A 26,068-nucleotide genomic window follows, 5' to 3' on the forward strand; every position below is an offset into this window, starting at 1 on the left:
CCTGACATAGAATTAATAATTATATAATATATTATTCTATATTAGTGAAGTCGCCCAACCATATCTAATATATAGTATTATCAAATTGTTATTCAAGTTTCTCCCAAGAAATACTCCATTTCATGGTCGGTATTTAGACCTTGCTCTACAGCTCTAAACTTCAAAATCCAGTAGGACTCCTTTCTCCTTAAGGCTAATTCTCTATTCCCACCACGTGGGTTAGCTGCACATTGATCAAAACCAAAGAATTTAAACACTTTATATTTTGCCTGTGCTTGGCAATTCTTGATATGTAAAGCTATAGGGTAACGTTCATCTTCTAAATTAATTGCCCTCCAGTGTTCTGAAATTCTGATCATGTAGATCATATGCAAGTGTGATAAGATCTATATTGGCAGCACGATACGTCCATTAAAGGTCAGAATTTCAGAACACTGGAGGGCAATTAATTTAGAAGATGAACGTTACCCTATAGCTTTACATATCAAGAATTGCCAAGCACAGGCAAAATATAAAGTGTTTAAATTCTTTGGTTTTGATCATTGTGCAGCTAACCCACGTGGTGGGAATAGAGAATTAGCCTTAAGGAGAAAGGAGTCCTACTGGATTTTGAAGTTTAGAGCTGTAGAGCAAGGTCTAAATACCGACCATGAAATGGAGTATTTCTTGGGAGAAACTTGAATAACAATTTGATAATACTATATATTAGATATGGTTGGGCGACTTCACTAATATAGAATAATATATTATATAATTATTAATTCTATGTCAGGTTCAATATATTGGTATATAATATTAATAATAATATAATATGGATTTCAAATATGTAAAATCTAAAAATACAGCGATAATCGCATAATTTCATTCGGGGACTGTAGAAAATGATGGGCTATATTAACCCATTTTGCTAATATGGAAATTATTAGATGGCTATAATATAATATTTGGTAATCAGAATGATAGTTTGCAATTTTAAAATAATATGGAGCCCCGATATTTATGTTTTCATAATAAGGCGAATTTGCCAAAGACGGAAGTCTTTTATTTATTTCTATTGGGAAACACACGGACGCTCTTACGATGTTGTCCGTCTTCTATTTCTAGATTAGAGTTAAGTATTTAACGCGGGCAGCAGAGGCGCCGCGATTGCTAGATAATGGACATTTGTCGGAGCAGCGTACTCGCGTGACGACGGCATCTTATTTAATAGTGGTAAGCGCTAGTAGTACCCAACCGTAGATATCGATTAATATGTTAGCAAGCGCCCTTTTTGGTAAATGTTTTTTATATTGTATTTCACGTTAATAGGATACCTTATAATAATAACAGATTACAAGAGATATTCCAACAATTATACGAGTGGAATAAGTAGTTTAAGGTAGGAATATGATATCAATTTAATATAAGAGTTATTGATGGTTAGTAGGAGGTTGAGGGTCACGTGTGAACACCATTGGACAGTTTGCCTGATCACAATATTGTTTTTGGTCACTCATAACAATATATTTATTTACTTTTATAATATTCACAAAAAAATACACAGTATGGGGTGTAATGAATTTTATTGATAATTTTTGGGTTCTCACGACACACATATTCAAATAATGATGTAAATTTTCTGTCATGACATAACACAATTTAAGAATACATGTACAATACTATTGTAGGAGGTCCTGAAGAAATCCGTGGGCACTCCCAGGATGAAACACGTGTTGACAGCGGGACGATGGGATGGACATTTACTCAGGATTGAACTGTGAATCTGATTACGCTTACTTTGGAATTGGATGAACTTTTGGGATTTATTTTATGCAATTCTGATAGGGGGACGATACGATAGATACTCATTTAAGAATAATTTTTTGGAATCGGATTATGTTTACCTGGATCGTGATGAAAAACAGTTTCTTTTTTTGGATGGAATCTTTGTGACTGTAACTTTTGTTATACTAATATATGTCCTTTATTTGAGAGTCTATATTATTTTGTGTATAACTATTCTGATATTTACAGATCATAACACTATTTGTATGTGTGCTAATACTGTTTATTTTATTATATGTAACATTGGGTTACTTTTTTAGGGGTGTTTGGAGGGTGCAACCCCAGTATTTGGCACCGTACAGTATGATATTTATGTGGCTTTATATATAGAGGTAGGAGCGCCATATCACTCCTTGTTCACCCCCATTTTTTTATATAACTCTTATCAGTGCACCTCAACCCTAAACTGCAGCACCACACTATTCAAATACCAGGGATTACACAGCACTCCATTTCTCATTCCTCACCCACTGCCTTTCTTATATTCTAGCACTGGGCCGGGGTGCAGCTCTGCCTATACCTCCAATCCTGATCTGAAGCACCCCAATATTGCTTCATTGGGGTTCACATACAATTCAAGTAATGGACCTCCTGCTGTTCTGCAGTGCCCCTGCTGTTCCACACTCTGACTTCTGTTGAGGACGTGGGGAAGCCAATTAAATCTATTCTTAGCTGCCATCTTTATTTGGGACGATCTGTTCACCTATCTCACTCTGTTCTTTACTTTACTCTGTTAGCTCACAATGTTTTCTTTCTCCCCCACTTTTCTTTTTACAGCTCTTAAAATCCACACGTTGACAGTTTTGCTCTTTCTTTCAACTGTTTATGTCTACTCCTCTCTGTTTTTTTTAAATTTCCCTCTTTTCTCTTGCTACTTCCCCTTTCAAACTAGCAAAACTTGGTTATTTCTTTTGTTGTTTCATTCCCCTCTTTTTTTTTTTTTCATCAAGCGTTCATTCTTTCACTCGTTTTTTTCTCTTCCCTTAATTCTTTTTGTCTTTTTTTTATTTGCTCTTTCCTTTGACTCTGTATGCGCCCTTTCACTTTTTTTTTTAGATCTTTCTTCCTTCCTTTCTCTGGTGTTTTTCTTATCTTTATCCGTCCATTCACGTTATACTATAAATCCGTCTTTTTCCCATTTGTATGTGGAAACCACAAGTTAATTGTCGGTACACAAAGTGCCAAAGTGGTTTTCCCATTCTGTGTCTGTGGGAAGTGTCAGTACACACATGCCCTAGTTCTTTTGCTGCTTGTTTCTCTCACCATCTCTCTTTTTTTTCTTCTCTAATGTTCATTTTTCTTTCTTTTCACACTTCTGTCATTATTTTTTCTTTTTTATCTTTTGCACGCTAGCTTCATTCCCTTTTTACTTTTATTTTACATGTTTGCTCTATTTCTTCTCTTTGTTGTGTTTTCATTTTTTCGTTCTTTCTTTCCCTTCTTTCTTTTTTTCTTTGATATCCCCCTTCTCTTTCTTCCTTTTATGTGTTGTATTCCTTTTGCTTCTCTTTTTCTGCCCCATCCACTTTCTCTCCTGAGGTCTAGTTATCAATTGAGCAACAGGTGCAGTGGCACTGGGGCTCAGAGACTTATGGACCTCACTCAACTCTAATTACTGCTGTATTTTCTTACCAAAATTGCAGTCAAACATTTTTCTTTCTTCCTCGAGGCCCCATCACACTGTTACTGCACCACTTGTCCTCTCCAACTTTACTCCTGACTCCCTCTTTCCTCTCACTCTCCAATCCATCTCAAATGATATTTTTGCTATGGTGTTTTGAGCATTACTTTGTAATCCCAAAAGTTTATTTCTGATAAATGTTTATATGATAATTGTATGTGTTTTAAGATAGAGGAAGAAAGTAGATGGAAGTGCTGTAGTTAAATGCTGGGCCACTGGAATTGTATGGGAGGAAAAGACGAATTTATGAGGCAGAGTTGAACAATTGATGTGGCAAGAAAAGTCCAGTTACGACTTTACAACGCTAATAGCTCTAACTCAAGAAAATACAAGACTGATTGCACTGCAAATGCTTGGTTTTTATCGGCACGTTTTCTCTAAAAAAGCTTTATTTTTTATTTACCAATACAAGTAGAGTCCACCATGTTAGATCAGTAAATAAAAAAAGAAAAGCGAATGGCCACCCATATCATTCCGCTTGCTTTTAAAAAATATATATTTTGACGATGCTGCACTGCGTCCCAATGTCGTAAAGCATCTTAGTGCTGTTCATCATGGACAAAATCAATTGGCAAAGCCAATAGGTTCCAAAGACAGGTTGCTTTTGCCAAGTTTTGTTGCAGTTGATGTCTCAAAGTTCTCCATTGGCTTCATTTATTTCCTGCACCAGTATACAGGGCTTATGTTGCAGGTGTGTTATAAGCATGCAGCGTCCAGGGCAATTAACATCTCTTTCAGATTTGCAAATTCAGATAAGTCACCAGGAGTGCACTGTCCAGCCAGAGGATTGCAGCATAAGTTGATGCCAAGGGAAATTGCATCCAGGTGTTGGCACTTTGAGTCGGAAACCTTTAATTTCAGTTGTTGTTTGCATCTGATCAATAACTGATACATCTGCCAAATAGCTGTTCATGTTGCAGTCGTTTCTGAAAATATGTTGTATGTGTATAAAATTGTGCCAAGGTGTGACCAAAAAGACTCTCTAAATCTACATGTATTTTGCATATGAAAAACTCTGATAATGCCAACAAACACATGAGCTTTTATACCTAAAAGGCTATAAAAATCTGCTGCATTGGAGGATTCTTTGTGCGGCCACTCTATCAGTGAAACACAAAAGCTCTCCTCATCTACTTTATTTCCCAAATGTAGGCAGAATACATTCTTATATCGTTTATTCTGTGCATGTTTAGGCAATGTGTTCATTTTATTTATTTATGTTATGGTTATTGTGAGCATTACTTGCAACATTTTGCTGAAGACACTTTCTGTGGCATCATTGAAGTCATATTTCCTGTCAGCTCCTCAGTATTTCTTGAAAGTAAATTGATATGCATAAGAATTTAAAGAACCCAGAGCACTACTTGAAAGTGTATGTTCTAAGTCTCGCTGCAAAATGAGACTATTTCTAGAGGCTAGTGAAATGCTGAGTCTCAGTAATTTCCCAGGTTCATGCATGAGGAAGAAGTTTGTCAATTCCACGATTTTCTTTGCACTTAAGGTCTTGCAGCCCTGTCTCTCCCATTTGAGGATCAGAATTTAAAATCTCAGTAATACAAAATAAAATGACCTGGACTGAATGCACTAATAATCCATGGACATAGGAACATTGAAAACGTCACAGTTGGAAAGACCCAAAAAATCTCCAGATTGTACTACATTCCTTTTTAGTAGGTTAGATAAGGATGTTAAAATGGTTACTCAATGTACATTGTACGTCATTCACTAAAAACTAAAGTTGAAAGGGCGTTATGGTTGACTACTAAATTAACATTTTGTCACCATAAAAACGAAAATGACACTTTTTATTAGTAGAACTGCTATTTTACCTTGTCTCCCAAACATATCATAACGAGTCAAACTTAACTTTTACTCCCTGTTATTCCTTTAAGAATGTTGAAATAAGACATTTGAAAGAGTTGTTGATTATGTTTTAGGTGGTTTAAAAAATGTGTTAAGGTGTGACTTCGTTTTTAGAACTACACTGTAGAGCAAGCTTCTCCAGTGAGTAGCTGATGAACTACTGGTAGCTTTCCTGCTACATATAAATAGCTCTCCCGTGTGCAGCCCAGCCTACTAAATTAGAAGTGTTAGATTAGGTAATTAATAGATTTATACAAAAATTAAAAAGTGTGGATTTGAGACGAAATGTGTGTATTTTTAGACCTCCTAAGCTGACAATTGGAGTAAAAATTGTTGTATTTTGAAAATATATTTAAAGCTGATGTTTTAGAGTCCAATCATTTGGTGTTGGGGACACATATTACTACTAATATTACCTTGGTGCCAGGGGCGTTGCAGCTATAACCTTTGTTTATTTCCTATGAAAAACACATTCCAAAGTGACAAATCTCTTTTTTTATGTTGCTGCTAAAAACCCTGCCTGATGTACGGAGGTGATCTCTGTTGCTAATTTTATAGATGGTGGCCACTAAAGTAATCTTGTCTCTGGTCACTATCACAACACTACAATACTAATATTAGTAGCTCATGATTTTTATTGAGCATAAGTAGTTCCTGTTAAACAAAAGGTTGGAGACCCCTGCTGTAGAGCATTGGTAAATTGTGCATGCATGATGGTTAGTGTATTATTCTATGATGTTGGTTGTGTAGGGGTTTGATGGTGGTTGTGAGTGGATGATTGGATAAATGACACGTGCTGGTATATGATAGTGTCTACATGGGTGTATGATGATTTTTTGGGGCATTTAATAGTGAGCAAATGGACATACGTTTGAGGATGTGGTCATATGAACATGGCTGTGTGGGTGTGTGTTGATGGTTTTGCTACATCTAATGGTGTGTGTATGGTTATACATGATTTTACTGGATGGTTGTATTGTGGTGGGTGGGTGCAGGTATGAAGATTGGTGTGTTGGCATATTATGGCATGTTATTTGTGTGGCGGTATTGATGATGATGGAGAATCGTGTCGTGAGACCTTTTTTTTTTATCATCTGCTTGCTTGCAGATTCTTTTATCTTTTTATATTATAAAGTGTAAAGTTTTAGTTATACACAGATGTGTCAGTATCATGTCTGTCTCCTATTTTGGCTGTTTTCATTCTTTTTGCTGCCATAATATGGTTATTAATAGTTGTTTTGTTGCATTGAGACTTTTGTGTCTTCAATTTTATAAACTTGAAATAAAATTGTCAATCAAATACTATAAAAACTCAGGTCTTTGACCATTAATTGGTGGGATATGGTTGGAAATGGCCCTTTCTGCAGGGTTATCCCCAAACGTTTTGCCTTTCTCCTCCTATTTTTCTGACCCTCTTTTTGTTGGCTTTAGGACTCTGGGCACTTTACCACTGCTAATGAATGCTAAAGTGCATGTGCTCTCACCCCTAAAATGAGATACAGTTGGCTTACACCTGTTTGGCTTATTTAATTTACATATAAGTCTCTTACCCTTCATCAGCCAGGCAAGCTTGAATCCAGTGTCACATTGAGCAAGGGACTTACGTCTGGGCATTCCCTTCCCACTTAGGGCAACTTTAGCAACACAAAAGAATGATGGACGGAGTGCTGAAACTTTTCAGGATGAAGGGTGATATCCTGAAACTGGTCCCATGATGCTTGAATCCTGTCCAGGGAGGACCTGGCTCGGTAGTTCGGGCTGGACTGCTCCCATCGTGAGCAGGGTCAAGACTGATTTGCATGTAGCGGGGTCTGAACTGGGGTGATGTGGCAAGCAAAATAACAATTGATTAAACCCAGATCTGTGACTGGGGGGTGAGTGTTTGAAAAGTTTCAACACTCCGTCCATCATTTTATTTTGTAACAACAATTCTAACCCATCACTCAACATTGTAAAAATATCAAATTTGACTGTCAATGTTTTCTAGTTTGAGCTGCTAAGAGGTATCCATTTATGTGAATATGGAATTGAGATGATCTCATTGAGACTTTACCATGTTCTGTTTCTCTGGAGCCTGGTAGATGGTTAGAGCCCACATTTACTCCAGTTATCCTATGAAAGCTGTTAAAAGTAATGGTAATTAATGTTATAGTTCATTTTCATGCTTTGTTGGTTAGCTCTTCACATCTGTAGAATGTTTTTCAGTACTTTTGTTGTTTCTCACTATTTTAAAAATGTTTTGAAATAAATGCTTTGGTGGTTTGTTCAGACCAAAGAATGCCTTCCTGTCTTTTGGTGTCTTTCTTTTATTGTTATGTTTTTAAATTTGTATTTAAATTCCATTTGCAGATGCGTGCAACAACATTTTTACAAAGCCTGTAACCAATCCTATGTCTGATACAGCAAGAAACTGCTGTCTTTTCTTCTCTGTTTAATTTAAGTACTAGTATGCATGTATGTGTCTACCAAATAGTTAAGGCAGTGCTCCATCAGAAGTACTATCTGAGCTTGTTCACTTATAAACGCACATGAAGGCGCTATAAATTGAGACTTTCATTTACACTATATGAAGTAAGAAAACATAATGCTTTGTTGAGAACATTGTCTTGCACTCTGTAAAGCTGCATCAGGATAAATGTTGCGTTATTTAAGGCCTAAAAAAGCTATTAAAACCATGACCATTGTATTACCAACAGTCCCACATGCAGCAGCAACAAAATGCTGCTGTAATACAGCCAGTCTCTGGCAGTCTTCCTTACTCAACTCGGCAAAGGGACAGTCACAACCATCATTAAAATATAGCACACTTTTGAGACCCATCCTTAGAGTTTTGTTTCAATTAGTAGCATATTTAATCCAATCTACAATAAGTGACATTCCTAAGAAAGCCTTTATTGGCATTATATTTTCATTGTCCGATATTGCATGTGTGTATATTTGACTGCCCTTACGTGGCCTTGTGATGATGTGTATTTGTCTCTCCCAGGGATGACATCTTGTTTGGGGTCAAGGGCAACAAGTTTTTATGTTTACTTTGTCCTTGGGACAAGTAGGCCCAACCCTCTGCAGCACAAACGCTTTGGCTGCCTGTTTACAGAGAGTGGAACTCTCTGCAGTTGAGGTAATGTGTTTCCAAAAAATAATGCTGTTCGAACTTGTATTTATGGTTCATTATTTGAAAGCCTTCATTATTAGGGTGAGTGCTGTAAATAAATGTTTTAAGGTCACACTTCACTACTGACGTTGGTTCCAGTGCAAACAAAAAAACGTGTATACACGTTTGAAAAGTTTAGGCTATGAGGCTAAGTATAATGCTCCCAGAATGCTCTCTGATTAGATGCAAATGAAGTGTCATTTAGTAAAATGTGTTGATGCATGCTAGCATTTCCCAAAAATATTTGTAATGGAAAATCAGTGTAACCATTTTCAAAACGAATATGGGAAGCATGAAAATAAACAAACACTGACAAAGCCAACTGGTCCGACATATTTTTTTATAAGTCTTTTAGTTTCATCAATGCGTGTCTTGTTTTGACATGGCTTTTGTAACACTTTATTGTTGTGGGAGCTACCAGGCCCTCAACATTGTAACAAACCCTGGCAAAAACCCCCCAAAAAGTTTTTGAACTCTAAAAGCACACGTTGCCACCAGTGGCATAACAAAGGCCCCGCTGCCGCCCTCCAGGGGGCCCCTTCAGCACAGCACCTGCCCTGGGTGAGTCTGGAGAGGGGGCTCCTCTATGTTCTTTGCAAAGGGGCACCCTCCAGTTTCGTTACGTCACTGATTGCCACTGTAGTTCCTGACACTGAACAAAACTACTTTGTGTGCCAATATGTCCCTTGTGGAAGAGCAGAATGCGATCACTCACAGTAAAGCCAGCCAAAAGAGAGAGAAATAGAAGTTTAGTAATAACAAAATGTCTTTGTTAACACCAGACCTAATTAGGGACCAAGACCCACATGTAGGTAGCTTTTTGCATGTCGCAAACAGCGACTTTCGCTGTTTGCGACGTGCAAAAAGCACATTGCGATGCACAAACCCAGTTTTGCGATTCAGTAACTTGGTTACCGAATCGCAAAACGGGTTTGCGACTCGCAATTAGGAAGGGGTGTTCCCTTCCTAATTGCGACTCGCAGTGCAATGTAGGATTGTTTTGTGACCGCGAACGCGGGCGCAAACCAATCGCAGTTTGCACCCATTTCAAATGGGTGCTAACACTTTCGCAAAAGGGAAGGGGTCCCCATGGGACCCCTTCCCCATTGTGAATGTCACTGTAAACATTTTTTCAGAGCAGGCAGTGGTCCTGCGGACCACTGCCTGCTCTGAAAAAATGAAACGAAAACGTTTCATTTTTCGTTTTTGTAATGCATCTTGTTTTCCTTTAAGGAAGCAGTCTCAGACATGGTGGTCTGCTGTCTCCAGCAGGCCACCATCCCTGTGAGGGCCGCTATTCGCAAGGGGGTCGCAAATTGCGACCCACCTCATGATTATTCACTAGGTGGGCATTTGCGAAGCCCTTGCGAATCACAAATGGTGTCAGGGACACCATCCTACATTCGGATTTGCGACTCGCAAATTGCGAGTCGCTTTGACTCGCAATTTGCGGGTCGCAAATCTGAACCTACCCACATGTGGCCCCAAATTCTTAAAGAAAGTCACAAAAGTGCACCCATGGTATATGTCGTACCCCTATAAAATATTTGTGAACTGTATTTTAGCATGGGTAAATACGCATGTGTAGATTTGCTCATGTGAAAATCTGTTGAGCATTTGCAAGTTCATTTTCCCTCCGGCCACTTTCTTCCCAACCCTGGAAGAAGTTCTAATTCTGCCATTGTCAGGAGTAAATGTCCAACCTTTCTTATTATGGGAAAATATTAGAGAGAAGCTGGTGAAAATCTTTAAAACATGCAGGTTAGTAGGTTTGCAGACTCAAAGGCATTCCAGCCCTGGAACTATTGCTTACTGCTTCCTCCAGCCCCAGTATGCAGATCTGCAGAAAGGTGGCAAAATAAGGAAATTGCTACAGTAGGGATTGAAACTGCAAGTATTCAAGCCCTACTATGGTAGGAGCCCTGGCATAATCAGAGAGGCTATTATCAGAGCTCTTACATAATGAGATTGCTGCCATAATTTGTCGCCCCACTACATGGCACCAAAGGGACAAGTAGATCTTTTTACAGGACAAGTAGATTTGAGAAGCAACCTGTCCCCTGGACAAGTAGATATTTTAATAAATTCCACACCCCTGCTATTCCACTCCACTACACGTCACTGAATACCACTCAACTCTACGCTCTTCACTTTATACTGATTCACGCTACACCACTCCACTGTACGCCACTCCACACTATGCCAATCCACTGTATGCAAAGTGGTTCCCAACGTGTAGACCGAGGCTCCCCAGGGGTCCGTGACACATTCCCTGGGGGTCCTCAGGCCTGGGCCGTTAGAAAGGCACTTCTCCAGCTGTTCTTGTTTTTATATTTATTACTTGCTTTGTGCAGCAGTTTGAAAATCGCTGCAAAGTTCCTTGTACATCCAGCAGCTTGGGCAAAAATAAAAGTGTCAAGATAACTCTGGTGATTAATATACCTGCCGGAGAGAGATGGGAGTTTTTGTCTAGTGGGAGTTTTGACTCATCTAAGGTAGCGCAGAGAGTTAATATGCATGCTGCAAAGAACGTGTATCATGCATAGCACAGTGGGTTACTGCTTTTGTCACAGAGATTCTTTTTTTACTGTGCAGTTCATAATATACAGTCGTATATACAGCACCATCAGCTATGAACTGTCACTAAAGAGCTGCATGCAAACTGCATGGCACAAATTAGAAAGTTTTATTTTTTTTCCCAGTCTTTCATTTGCCATATGCTGGAAAAAAAGGTTTGCTTGCGTAGAAATACATCATTATTAAAGTAAACGCTAACCACTGTGTTATGTTCTTAACTCTGAGTTTGTGCTTCTCCTGACCAAGCACTCTTACAAAATGTGAATCCTACATCTTGTGGTCCCCTGTAAGGTGCTCTGACACCTACACTGGTATGAAAGGTGCTATAAAACAAATTAATTCCATGTGACAGAGAGGCTATGGAGAGATGAGAGGCCCCTATGGTTTTACTTCCTTTCCCCTCCACATATTTATGTGAAAAAGTTTTCTCAGATCTTATGTACTTAAAAAATAAAAACAGAAATCACTGGGGAAATGTAGAATCAGACCTGAGAATTCAGGTTTCGTAAGTAAAACTGAACATTGAAAAGTTAGTTGCACAGGTGCAGCGTCAACCTTCACTTTAATTTTTTTCTATTTTTTTCATATGTTTTGAATATAAAATAATTATATCTTTAGTATTTTGATCATTTGTTTGGCATGTACTTGTTTGTGTATTTTTTTGAATTACTGTTTTAATGTTTGAAATTTAAATCGTACAAATTGCTTGGGGGCCCCCAGCTACCAGTAGTGATTCAGTGGGGGAGGAGGGGTACTCAGGAGTCAAATGGTTGGGAACCACTTCTCTATGCTGTTTCACTGTAAGTTACTACACTGGACACTACCACACTCTAAGCCACTCCGTGTTATTTCAGTGTACGCCACTCCACTCTGCGCCGATCCACTGTACACTGTTATACTGTATAATACAACATTGTATTCTACTATACTGTACACCACTCCAGTTTACAACACTCCACCCTCGTCATTCTACAGTATTGTGTTGTACACCACTCCACTGTATGCCACAAGACTCTACGCTATTCCACTGTATGTCATTCCACATTACCTCACCTGAGTGCACTCCACTTTACACCACTTGAGTGTATGCTACTCCATTATATGTCATTCCACTGTACACTATCTGGCACTTCACTTAACATCACTCCAATATATGCTATTCCACTGTAGTCCACTCCACTATATGCTTCTACCCTATTCCACTCTACACCACTTCATGTCACACCTCTACACTCAATGCTATTCCACTGTGTGCCACTACACTCAAGACCACTCCACTGATGCCACTCCCCTCTACGAAACTAAACTCTGCTTTTCCACTGTATGCCACTCCACTGTAGCCCTTTTCCCTATTCCACAGTATGCCATTCCACTGTATACCACCACAGTCAGCGCTGTTCCACTCTACCCCACTCTACTCTAAACTACTCCACTGCCACTGAACTCTATGCTATTCCACTGTACGTCACTCCACTGTACAGTTTACACTGTAAACCACAACAGTCTACCCCACTGCAATCTACCCCACTCACTCTGTGCAGCTGCACTCTATGCTACTGAAGTCTACCCCACTCTGCTGTTCTACACTCCAGTCTACACCACTCCACTGTGCAGCACTTCATTCTAGACTATTCCACTCTAAGCTGTTCCACTGTACGTCAGTTCACACCACTGTACGCTATTCCACTGTATGCCACTCCACTCTGCGCCACTCCCCTGTATGCCACTACAATCAATGCTGTTCCATTCTAAACTACTCTGCGCTACTCCACTTTATACTACTGCACTCTGCTCAATTAAACTCTACGCTATTCCACTGTACGCCACTCCACACTATGCTTTTCCACTGTACGCCACTCCACTGTGCGCCTTTACCCTATCACCACTCTACTCTACATTATTCTACTGTATGGAACTCCACTTTATGCCACTCCACTCTATGCCACTCCGATCTACACTATTCCACTGTATGCAATTCCACTGCGCACCACTCCACTCTATTTCACTCTGCATCACTTCACGGTACACCTCTCCACCGTTTTGCTGTTCCACTCTACATCACGTCACTCTATACCCCTCCAGTGTACACTGTTCCATTGTACGCAGCTCCCTTCTACACCTCTCCACTCTACGCTATTCAACTATATGCAACACCACTCTACACTATGCTATTCCACTGTATGCCACTCCACTGTACGCTAATACAGTGTACATCACTCTACTCTAAGCCACTCCAGTCTATACCACTACAGTGTAGTCCACTCCACTCTACGCTACTCCACCCTACGTAATTCCAGTGTACACCACTCTACGTTATTGCACTGTATGTTACTCTATGCTACTCCACTGTATGCTGCTACACTCAACGCTGTTCCACTCTTCACCACTGTACTCTGCGCTGCTTCACTGTAAACCCTTCTACTCTGCGCTTCTCCACTCCATGCTTCTCCATTCAACACTATTACACTGTATGCCGCAACACACTACCGAACTCCACAACACTTTAGACTACTGCATTATACACCACTCCCAGTATACAGCACTCCACTGTGCGCCACTACACTGTACTCTATTCTACGGTATACCACTTTATGCCACTCCAATGTACTGCACTAAGTTCAATGCTGTTCCACTCCACTGTACGCCGCGCCTCTCTACGGCACTCCACTATACCATTATGCTATGCGTCAGAGAGCTCTGCACCACTCCATGGTGCTCTTCTCTACACCACTCTCTGCTATTCAACTTTATGCCTCTCCAGTCTATGCTATTCCACTGTACGCTATTCCACTGTACGCCACTCAACTGTACACCACTTCACTCAACATCGCTATGCTGTGCGATATTTTGCTCTACACCACTCCAATTTCTACAACTCCACTGTACGCCACTAAACACTATGCTTCTCCACTGTATGCTATTCCTCTGTATGCAACTCATTTGTACAACTCTTCACTCGACAATGTTCCACTGTACGCCACTCCAAATGCAGTCACAGCCTTTGTTGCAGATGTAGTGACGGTGTAGGTTGCAGCACATGAGCTACCAGGATCCTTGTTCTCAGAAGAATTAGATGCAATGTAAAGTGCTGCACAGTGACCCATGATGATTAGTTGCAGAAGGAGTGGCAATTCAGAATGCAGCACACAGGCTCACACAGTCATTGGTTATAGATGCACTGGCATTGCAGAGTGCAGACTCCTAGGGCCTCAAGTGATTATTGGGTTCTGGTGAAATAGTCCTAATGCAGTGACATGTGCAGCACACCAGCAGCAGGCCACTCATGGGGTAGGTTGCAGACAGGCCCTGGCAGCAGCTACAACCTCCTAGGTTTTGGAGACTTGCTATCTCACAACTTTAAATGGCGAGATTCTAGAACCTGCATTTAGGATGTGGTTGAGCAGGGCATGCCCTCTCCACATATGGCAGTCTGCCTCCTGGTTTATTTTGATTGCAAAGTGTAAGGGGCTTCCAAGTAACCCTAGGACATGGGTAGGATAAACAAATGATGCATAAATGGTCCTTCCGGGGAAGTATAAGCCTAGACCTCCACTGCAATTTTAACAATCACTTGCAAATGGTAATTTATCAAATGAATATATTAACAAAAATAATAATTTTTAAATCACGCATCCAGTCTGAATCTAAATGGTATGTAACCATAAGAGCTCAAAAAATGATTTGGCGCAGTAAAAGTGATAAAGTGAAATAATGGTGCGCAGGTTCTATGTACATTGCAAATATATACAAATGATTGGTATAGATATACAAATCGTGTTGCTTGTGAGACTGTTGTGTACAGTAGAGGGCTTGGAGCATGCCTATTGCTTAACATTTGTTGTCTTGCGTGGCACTCTTTTTTTTTTTTTTTTACAGCCTCATAATAGTCACTGCAGGCCAAGCATTATTTCAATTCCTCTCGGTAGAGCAGGGACCCAGCACTGATTGAGTCAACTTAATCAGTGCTGTCTGCTGCTCCCAATGTGATTGAGGTACTATTTTGTTCTTTTTAACTTCTAGTGGAGTACAAGCAGAAGGCTTGTGACTGGCAAAAATGCGCTCAATAGGACAAACAAAATTATGTTTAATGTTTTTTTTTTTTTTAGCTATATTTCTTTTATTTTGTCAAGTCATCTTTTCTCACTGTACACTCATCTTTTCTTTTGTGGTTGCTCCTAGATGCTGTTCTCAAAAGATGATGATTATCTTGTTCTAAATATTGCACAGCAATATTGTTTCTTTATTATGTGTAATGTTTTTAATGATGTTTTGACGCATATTTTGCTGTGCACTCCAAACCACCCAACTCCAATCTGCCCTACTACATTTCACCGCAATCCTCCCACCTCACCCCACACCAATCCACCCCACTCCAATCATTCACCCTAATCCAGCCCATCCCAATCTAAAGTGCCCCACTCTAATCCAAAACAATCGGCACCACTCCAAAACAATCTGTCCCACTCCAATCCAAAACAATAAATCACACTCAAATTAAAAAAAATGTGCCCCACTCCCATCTACCACACTCAAATCTGCCCCAATCCAAAACAATCTGCCCTACTCCAATTCAAAACAATTTGCCCCACTGGAATCTGCTGCATTCCACTCCAAAACAATATGTTCCACTCCATTCCACCTCTCTCCAATCTGCCCTACTCCAATCCAAAACAATCTGTACCACTCTAATATGCTGAGCTCCTATCTGGCGAACACAAGGGTAGCAATGGAAAAATAGATGCACCTCCCATAAGTGTCCAACAGTATACAGGTAGATTAATCTTATTTTAAAGTGTCTACCCACGGTGCTATAAGGTTATCTACCCTGCTACCTACAGGTAGAAGTATGTATTAGTTAACACATAATACATTCAAAACATTGCAACCACAACACTCTTTGTTCAGAACATGTAAGAAATAGCCCATAACATGAGTCTTTCAGACCAATCTGTCATGTGTTGCCAGGTCTTCTTTTATGAAGAAACTTTCTTTCAGTTGATGTTTCCGTATAGTTCTTCATTACAGTTGTTTAGTATTGGACAGCCAACACGTGTTTTGCAACAAAGTGACTTTATCAAGGCTGTGGAATATATAAATGATCATATGTACATGGAACAAGTGTACAAGATGGACACTGGTTAATGTGACGTGACTTCCCAACAATAATCACTTGCATGCCTACACCAAGTGTGATATAGAAATATATGAAAACAAATATTATATAAGAGAAAAAAAAGTAAATATAGTGCAGTGTATGCCCTGTACGTGTATTATGATCCTAATCTGAAAGATGCAGTTCATGCAGAGACATATTTAGGTAACTGCAAGTCAGATTAGACAGTCCCTAAGGTGTCCATAGAAAGAAAACGTTTAGAAAAGGACAAGTCAATACGTTCACCTTCCATAATTACTAGTGCCCGTTAATTCCCGATAGTTGGTGGAGAAGAAAAGGTATCGGGGTCTTTTTACTATTATACTAACCAATGAGTATTCCAAAGTTCCAAGGGAAACTTGTATTTGGGTCTAAAATACACTGATTAACGAATCCGGTCAGGAGGTAGTGCACTCCAAAGAAGTTTGCCAGTACAGTGGTCAGTACGAAGGATATTATAGGAGGGATGTCCTTGAAAAAAATTGTTTTTTTTCTTGTTAATAGGCATTAGCCCAGTGATCTGTAAGTAGAAAGAAAAATGGGTAATAAATAAGTTAACTCTGAAAGAGTTGTAGCAGGTCGTACTTCAAATTGATAATACAACATTATTGTGGTGTGGAGGAGTAATTCAAGTTTAACAAATGCTTGTTATCATAAGGAGGCTCTATACACCGTCAACAGGTCATGACCTAAAAAGAATAATTAAACAGTATCAGGAAGGAACACAGAACGGGAATAAACCCATGATGTGTTACGTACATGGTAATGCAGTCACGATCAAAATTTCAAACTGAGAACAACTAGAAGTGATGACTGGTTGAGAAAACATAATTCACCCGTCTCGTTATGTATACAAAACACAGTTGCCGTGATGATGGCAATAAAGTCGTATCACCATGTGTTAGAACGCTTTTATTTGAGAATATGCGAGTCCAGTTCTTACATACCGAGTCCTGCGTCACTAGGGTGATGTATATTATAAAAAATGCACACAAGAAGAATATAACTTACTGTATCTCCTGCCGCCCGGCGTTTTGGCAGCGTGCTGTCGGGAATAAACAGTCAAGACGGTTCCCGGCATAGGTTTAAGTACAGTTTGAGAAGTGATAGAAATGGGACAACTAATCCACGTCTATACTGACGGCCATCTTAGAGTGATAAAAACTGTTGAAAAGTTTGGGGGGAGCTAGTACTTCACTAATATAAAAGTGGTATGAATTGCAGAAAGGCATTATACGCACGGACATTGACAGTGTCATAACAGGTAAATAAAATGCATTGTGCATATAATGTAACGTTCAAAGGGCAGAATGGTATGGAGATCTAAATTAGGAGCAAGGACCACAAAAAGGACTGCGGCTATCTTGAAGTAGAAATTCCTAATGGAGAATAAGTCAAGCAAGGTGCTAAAATGGATAGGAAGAGGAGAGAAGAAGAGTATGCATTTCAATGCTCACCTAAAACTAAGAAAGTGATGGGTGATATGTGAAAGTTCCAAACCATTAAACACACATGAGAAAGTGTACCCAGTACATGCAAGTAAAAGATTCTTTGGTGGTAAAGGTCAGAGGAGGGTTATGGAAGAATATGTTACACGTATAAATGACTTCCTAATATATATGTATTTACACTTTAAGCATTATCAAGAGTAGAGGTATGAGTAAATAACTGTGTAAACCTAGTAACATATATTTCAATATACTGTCATATGTATGTCATTTTTTTTTGTTTTACAGTTACAGGATCAGTAAATCAATATAAGTATACAAGGTCAATCCAAAAACACATATAGTTCCCTGTCTAAATTTAATCCATGTTCTACAGCCCGTAGTCTAGTAATCCATTTGGCTTCCTGTTTCCTAAATTCTTTACTTCAATCCCCAGCCCTTAGGTGACTGGGAACATGTGTGATACCATGAAATTTGATGTTAAGGACTTCTGTATTACGATATATCACATTGTAGTGTACAGCTGTGGGATAGGTAGGGTTAGCATTACGAACGGCTTTAATTTGTTCCTGAATCTGCTCTTTGAGTGGAAGGATAGGGCGACCCACGTATATTTTAACACACACACAGATGATACAACAGACAGTATGGGGGTTATTCTAACTTTGGAGGAGGTGTTAATCCGTCCCAAAAGTGACGGAAAAGTGACGGATTTACCACCAGCCGTATTACGAGTCCATTATATCCTATGGAACTCGTAATACGGCAAGTGGTATATCCGTCACTTTACCGTCACTTTTGGGACGGATTAACACTCCTCCAAAGTTAGAATAACCCCCTAAATCTAGTGTTAGTTAATAAATTCTCTCACCTCCTTAGTGTTGTAGGAAAATTTTAGCGTTTTGTTCAGTGCAAATTGGTAGGAGATGCACCCCCCACATTTATAGAATGCCGTAGGTTTTATGGGCAACCATGCCTCCTGTTTTTCTTGTGTGTCAGGTGCAACATAACTGGGGTATTCAGGGATGTGGAATTCCTATCGCCCGCCCGGGACATCTTGTTTGGGGTCAAGGGCAACAAGTTTTTATGTTTACTTTGTCCTGGGGACAAGTAGGCCCAACCCTCTGCAGCACAAACCCTTTGGCTGCCTGTTTACAGAGAGTGGAACTCTCTGCAGTTGAGGTAATGTGTTTCCAAAAAATAATGCTGTTCGAACTTGTATTTATGGTTCATTATTTGAAAGCCTTCATTATTAGGGTGAGTGCTGTAAATAAATGTTTTAAGGTCACACTTCACTACTGACGTTGGTTCCAGTGCAAACAAAAAAACGTGTATACACGTTTGAAAAGTTTAGGCTATGAGGCTAAGTATAATGCTCCTAGAATGCTCTCTGATTAGATGCAAATGAAGTGTCATTTAGTAAAATGTGTTGATGCATGCTAGCATTTCCCAAAAATATTTGTAATGGAAAATCAGTGTAACCATTTTCAAAACGAATATGGGAAGCATGAAAATAAACAAACACTGACAAAGCCAACTGGTCCGACATATTTTTTATAAGTCTTTTAGTTTCATCAATGCGTGTCTTGTTTTGACATGGCTTTTGTAACACTTTATTGTTGTGGGAGCTACCAGGCCCTCAACATTGTAACAAACCCTAGCAAAAACCCCCCAAAAAGTTTTTGAACTCTAAAAGCACACGTTGCCACCAGTGGCATAACAAAGGCCCCGCTGCCGCCCTCCAGGGGGCCCCTTCAGCACAGCACCTGCCCTGAGTGAGTCTAGAGAGGGGGCTCCTCTATGTTCTTTGCAAAGGGGCACCCTCCAGTTTCGTTATGTCACTGATTGCCACTGTAGTTCCTGACACTGAACAAAACTACTTTGTGTGCCAATATGTCCCTTGTGGAAGAGCAGAATGCGATCATTCACAGTAAAGCCAGCCGAAAGAGAGAGAAATAGAAGTTTAGTAAAAACAAAATGTCTTTGTTAACACCAGACCTAATTAGGGACCAAGACCCACATGTAGGTAGCTTTTTGCATGTCGCAAACAGCGACTTTCGCTGTTTGCGACGTGCAAAAAGCACATTGCGATGCACAAACCCAGTTTTGCGATTCAGTAACTTGGTTACCGAATCGCAAAACGGGTTTGCGACTCGCAATTAGGAAGGGGTGTTCCCTTCCTAATTGCGACTCGCAGTGCAATGTAGGATTGTTTTGTGACCGCGAACGCGGGCGCAAACCAATCGCAGTTTGCACCCATTTCAAATGGGTGCTAACACTTTCGCAAAAGGGAAGGGGTCCCCATTGTGAATGTCACTGTAAACATTTGTTCAGAGCAGGCAGTGGTCCTGTGGACCACTGCCTGCTCTGAAAAAATGAAACGAAAACGTTTCATTTTTCGTTTTTGTAATGCATCTCGTTTTCCTTTAAGGAAGCAGTCACAGACATGGTGGTCTGCTGTCTCCAGCAGGCCACCATCCCTGTGAGGGCCGCTATTCGCAAGGGGGTCGCAAATTGCGACCCACCTCATGATTATTCACTAGGTGGGCATTTGCGAAGCCCTTGCGAATCACAAATGGTGTCAGGGATACCATCCTACATTCGGATTTGCGACTCGCAAATTGCGAGTCACTCTGACTCGCAATTTGCGGGTCGCAAATCTGAACCTACCCACATGTGGCCCCAAATTCTTAAAGAAAGTCACAAAAGTGCACCCATGGTATATGTCGTACCCCTATAAAATATTTGTGAACTGTATTTTAGCATGGGTAAATACGCATGTGTAGATTTGCTCATGTGAAAATCTATTGAGCATTTGCAAGTTCATTTTCCCTCCGGCCACTTTCTTCCCAACCCTGGAAGAAGTTCTAATTCTGCAATTGTCAGGAGTAAATGTCCAACCTTTCTTATTATGGGAAAATATTAGAGAGAAGCTGGTGAAAATCTTTAAAACATGCAGGTTAGTAGGTTTGCAGACTCAAAGGCATTCCAGCCCTGGAACTATTGCTTACTGCTTCCTCCAACCCCAGTATGCAGATCTGCAGAAAGGTGGCAAAATAAGGAAATTGCTACAGTAGGGATTGCAACTGCAAGTATTCAAGCCCTACTATGGTAGTAGCCCTGGCATAATCAGAGAGGCTATTATCAGAGCTCTTACATAATGAGATTGCTGCCATAATTTGTCACCACACTACATGGCACCAAAGGGACAAGTAGATCTTTTTACAGGACAAGTAGATTTGAGAAGCAACCTGTCCCCTGGATAAGTAGACATTTTAATAAATTCCACACCCCTGGGCATAGTTTTTCCCTCAAGGGAATGCCCCTGCTATGTATTATTGAGGGTTTCTTATTAATGACCTTCTTTAGGGTGGCATCCATTTGTAACAGGAGCCAGTGTTGTCTGAGGATACAGTACACCAAAGTGCTAGCTGTACTATATCTGGTTATCATAGACAGACGTTGTGCGCTTTTTTCCGAGTTAGTAGGGCCCTATGTTCAAAGGCCATGATACGTTTCTTAGCTCTGGAGAGTACATGGTTGGGGTATCCCTTTTTTCTAAAACATTGTTTAAAGAGGTCCAGCTCCTGGTTGAAAATCTTGTCATCACTACAGTTACGTCTGGTTCTGGACATTTCCCCACTCCAATCTGCCCCACTCCAATTCAAAACAATCTGTCCCACTTTAATCTGCCCCACTCCAATCCAGAACAATACACCCCACTCCAATCCAGTCAACCTCATCTCACCCAATCCAATCCACTCCAATCCACCCCAGTCCAACCCAACACCCAACTCTAGTCCAGTCCACTCCACTCTAGTCCACCCTAATACAATCTGCCCACTCCAATCCAAAACAATCTGTCCACTCAAATCTGCCCCACTCCAGTACAAAACAGTCTGCCCCACTCCAATCCAAAACAGTCTGTCCCACTTCAATCCGCCCCATTCCAGTCTTCCCACTCCCGTCCAAAACAGTCTGCACCTCTCCAGTCCAAAACAATATGCCCCACTCCAATCTGTCCCACTTCAATCCAAAACAACCTGCCCAAATCCAATCCAATCTGCCCCACTTTAATCGAAAACAATCTGCCCCAATCTACCCTGCCCCACTCCTATCCAAAACAATCTGCCCCACTCCAATTTGCCCCATTCCAATCCACCTCATGCCAATCAAATCCACCGCACTCTATCCCAGTTCACCCCACTCCAATCCAGCCCACTACAATTCAGTCCACCGGACACCGATCCAATCCACCCTAATCCAGCCCAGTTAAATCTACCCCACTCCACTCCAGTCCAATACACCTCAACCTAATCTACCCCACCCCAATCATCACAGGTCAAATCCACGCCACCCCAGTCCAATCCACACACCCACCCATCCCACTCAAGTCCAATCCACTCACCCCATTTCAATCCACTCCACCCCACTGCACCCCACTCTACCACAATCCAATTCACCCAACCCCATTTCAATCCTCTGCAGTCCAATCCAATCCATCCACCCCACCCCAATCCAATCCACCCCACCTCAGTGCAGCCCACCCACTCCAAACCATACAACTGCAGCAATCCCCACCCCATTTCATCCACCCCACCCCACTCCACCCACTCACTCCAATTCACCACATCCTTCTCCAAAGCACCCCCACTCTATCCCAGTCCAATCCATCACACTTCAGTCCACCCTACTCCAATTCTCAATTCGTCCAGCCCACCATACTTCTGTCCACCCCACTCTAATTCAGTCCACCCCACCCTAATCTAGTGAATCCAATCCACCCCACTGCAGTCCATTCTAATGCACCCTGTTCCACCCCAATCCAATCATTTCCACCCTAGCTCTATGACTCCAATACAAACCACTCATCCCAATCTAATCCACCCCTCTCCAATCCACCCCATCCCAAACCAATCCACCCCACTCTACTCCAATCTACTCCACTACCTCAGTCTACCCTGACCCACTCTACCGTATTGCAACCCACCCCACAACACACTCTGCCACTGAACTCTACTACCCTCTACTCAAACCTGCAACATTCTACTCCCCCACTCCACTCTGACACTCCCACTCCACTCTGACACTCCACACCACTAACCTTTAGCCATGCTGAACAGCAGCCACAATGGTGTACAACATGGCAAAGCACATTGCCAAAGCCAATAACTCTTGTATAGGCGAGACCTATTGGCTTTGCCAGTGCTTGTTTTTTTAATTTTTACCACAGCCTTCCTTGCCTTAAGTGTTTTTCCTCCTTCACTGTCTTCCAATCTTTGTTCTTGTTTTCTCCACTGTTTGCTCTGCATGACTGCATACTTTTTCTCTTTTTAATCGGCCTACCATCTTTGTCTCTTGATGTGTTTTTTTCAGATGAAAGAAGATCGTTTTCGGACTCTTTTTACTGCCTTTGGAACGCTAACAGATTGTACCTTGAAGTTCACAAAGGAAGGAAAGTTCCGTAAGTTTGGCTTCATTGGCTTTAGCTCTGAGGATGAGGCCAAAGCTGCTCTTAATCACTTCAACAAGGCTTTCATCGACACTGCAAGAGTTTCGGTGAGTTTCTTAGATGATGAAACTTTTCATTGTGGAAACTGAATTAGTGGATGAGATCAAAACACTGTATTCAGAAATCCACTTTGAAATGATTAAAACATATAAAAAATATTCCTCTTGAAATTTGTACATTTTCACCTAGATTTTAATTTGTAACGTCCTGAAAACCTGACTGAGTTTAATCTTTGGGTTGATATTTCACTGCTATTTGAAATCCTCGATATTTGTTATCATTTTCAGTCTGATGTGTTTAAAATATTGTGCCTCCCTAGCTTTCTTGAAAAATGTGCTTGATAAAAAAAATATCTGCTGATTATCTTATAGTGCATTGTACAGGCAAAAGTGAAAGATGTACAGTCACGCTTGAATCTTGTCAGAGTATCCACTATTTTGTAATTGCTCTCTTTCTTTATGATTTGCTATGATTTTTAAAAAACAAAACAGGCTGGACAAATAGCTTATTGTTTACTCTGAAAAGGCTTTTAACATAAATGCTGTAAACAGTTGAACTGCAGACAATTTCATTGGATCCCTGTTACCCATAGAATTAAGTTTGTTTGTTCATTTCACTTTTTTGTGGACAGTAGGTGATATAGTGTGGAACAGCAATACACTTGAGCATCTTTAGTTGGTTGGGAGACAAATAATCTAACTCTGCAGGCGTCTAAACTGACTGTTTTCTGCAGAACAACTAAAAGCTCTGAGAAGACGTTTTTAAAAACAGTCTACTTTTTCTCCCAAAGTAAAGCTTTTACAAGAACAATTTGACTTGCCCACTAATTCTGCTAAACCATTTTCCCTATAGTCATCCAATGATATATATCACCATATTCTGTCATTTTTCATTAGCTATTAAATATGACACAAATTGTTGCCTTCCTTGACATTAAAGAAAGTGTCTCCTTTCATAACCAGTAACACATTGATCACTTTGTTCCAATCAGCACAGAGCAGTTCATGCTGACCTCATTTGCGCACTGGTGCCATTGATTGTCAATAAAGCCAGTTTACCTTGCATTGTCATGGTTAACCCTGATTAAAGCATCTCTGGGTCAGAGAATCTTAAAAGATCCATTCATATCTTGCTAAATCACCCTCATACAGAAGTGACCCAATTCCCACCCCTGTTTTCATATATTGTCAGTGATTGCTCTCCAACCGGCCTAGTCATAGTAAAGCCATTACGAGCTGTGCTTCTGAACAAATCATTGCTCACAACAGAAAAGGGCTTATTAATGATGTCTGGTTCTACTGTACCTTCGAGAACACCACCCTCACAAACTTAAATGATGTACACCACAATTTGAGCTGTGAGAACTTGTGTTTTATTTGACCCCTGAATACATTTTTTTTTTTTTTTTTACAGTTGATCACAAAAAGACTAATCCCTCAATCTTGGAACACTGCATAGACCTTCTAAACCAAGTTCAGTGTTGGTTTATCTCTTTCTTAGCCAACTGTCTCACATGATGAAGATGCTAAATCATTCCTTGGGCTGTCCCACAATGTCAGATTGGGTGACTGAGACATAGGTTTATCCCTCTTTTTGTTCAGTTTGTATCTTGAGCCACTGAGCACAATATTTGGGGGACTGGGTCTTTCTTTTCACTAATATGTGGATGACCCCAAACTCTGCTTGCTCATCCATTGAGCTCCAGTTATGGACGGCTGCCAACATTGGGATGCTTAATGACCAGAAAACTAAGTTCCTACTGATTACTTCTTATATATCAACAAATTTAATTCAACATTCTTCCCCATTTGCAAAGTATAAGATTTCTCTTGGTATACCTTTCTCCTACAGGAAAGCTTTACAGTTTAATTTAGACTATTCTGTTTCACCATTTCGAATTGTAAACCAGTGATAAAAGCTGCCAGTTTTCATCTTTTGCTATGCTGTTCACACCTAAGAATAGCAGTCCTTGGCCCGGTTTTCCTTTGCCTGGACATTAACAATGCCATTCTTGTTGACTGTGTTCATTTTTGATTTCCCCAGTCAAAGCTGTATTACACTCTGCACATGGACTCATGTTCATCATGAAAACTTGATTATACCACCCAGTTCCAACTAAGTAACATTGCCAACCCACTGAAGCAAGAGTTAACTATAAAACTAGTTGTGTAGTCTGAAGAACCTTATATCTGAATAAGCCTACCTCTGTGGCCAATCTAAGCGCCTTAGAAGCCTCTCTTTTCTGGTTATGGCTGAAGTAGAATATCTTTTCTTGCTCCAATGTATTCATTTATTTCCAGTGACCTAGCTCACTGTTCTGTGAAAGATGTATCCGTTTGTTAAAATGTGAGAACTCTAGTACCATTGTTAGTCTGTGAGTGCTCCATAAAATGGTTACAAAAAATGCTTAAAGTAGCTTGTCTTTAAATTTGCTTACCAATCTCATGTACCAAATAATTCTTCTGTTGTGGAAGAATTCAGAAGTTTTCTTCATGAATGTTGCCATTCTGTGGATTGAAAGGCCTTATATACTGTGAAACACACACCAGGCCACCTGGAAATGAGCACATATTTTTCGTAAATCAAAATTGCAGCAATTAAATCTTATCTCTTTTATTTTTAAAGGTGGAATTCTGCAAATCGTTTGGAGACCCAACAAAAGCCAAGGCATGGAGCAAGCACTCTCAGACACCAGAGCAACCTGAAAAAGCTACAAAGAAGAAAAATTCCACTGATACAAAGAAAGTAAGATGGTTCCTCTTCGGTTGTGCTTGCAATGGGAAAATACACAAAGCTGGTCTTGCTGTAAAGTGTTAAGTGTGGCTAATGTCATCTTGCATTGTAGTATGGGTCTTGT

The 26,068-nt window shown here is 40.3% G+C and overlaps 1 protein-coding gene across 1 annotated transcript in view; it reads left to right on the plus strand.

The window, feature by feature from the left end:
• RBM19 (RNA binding motif protein 19) overlaps positions 1 to 26,068 on the plus strand; it is a 478,795-nt gene that overhangs the window by 9,760 nt on the left and 442,967 nt on the right. Inside the window, exons 2-3 of the mRNA XM_069214526.1 lie at positions 23,076 to 23,258; positions 25,837 to 25,956. Of these exons, the coding sequence (XP_069070627.1) occupies positions 23,076 to 23,258; positions 25,837 to 25,956 (303 nt within the window). The remainder of the gene's footprint in view (positions 1 to 23,075; positions 23,259 to 25,836; positions 25,957 to 26,068) is intronic.

Source organism: Pleurodeles waltl, chromosome 11, assembly GCF_031143425.1.
Source record: "Pleurodeles waltl isolate 20211129_DDA chromosome 11, aPleWal1.hap1.20221129, whole genome shotgun sequence".
Taxonomy (NCBI): domain Eukaryota; kingdom Metazoa; phylum Chordata; class Amphibia; order Caudata; family Salamandridae; genus Pleurodeles; species Pleurodeles waltl.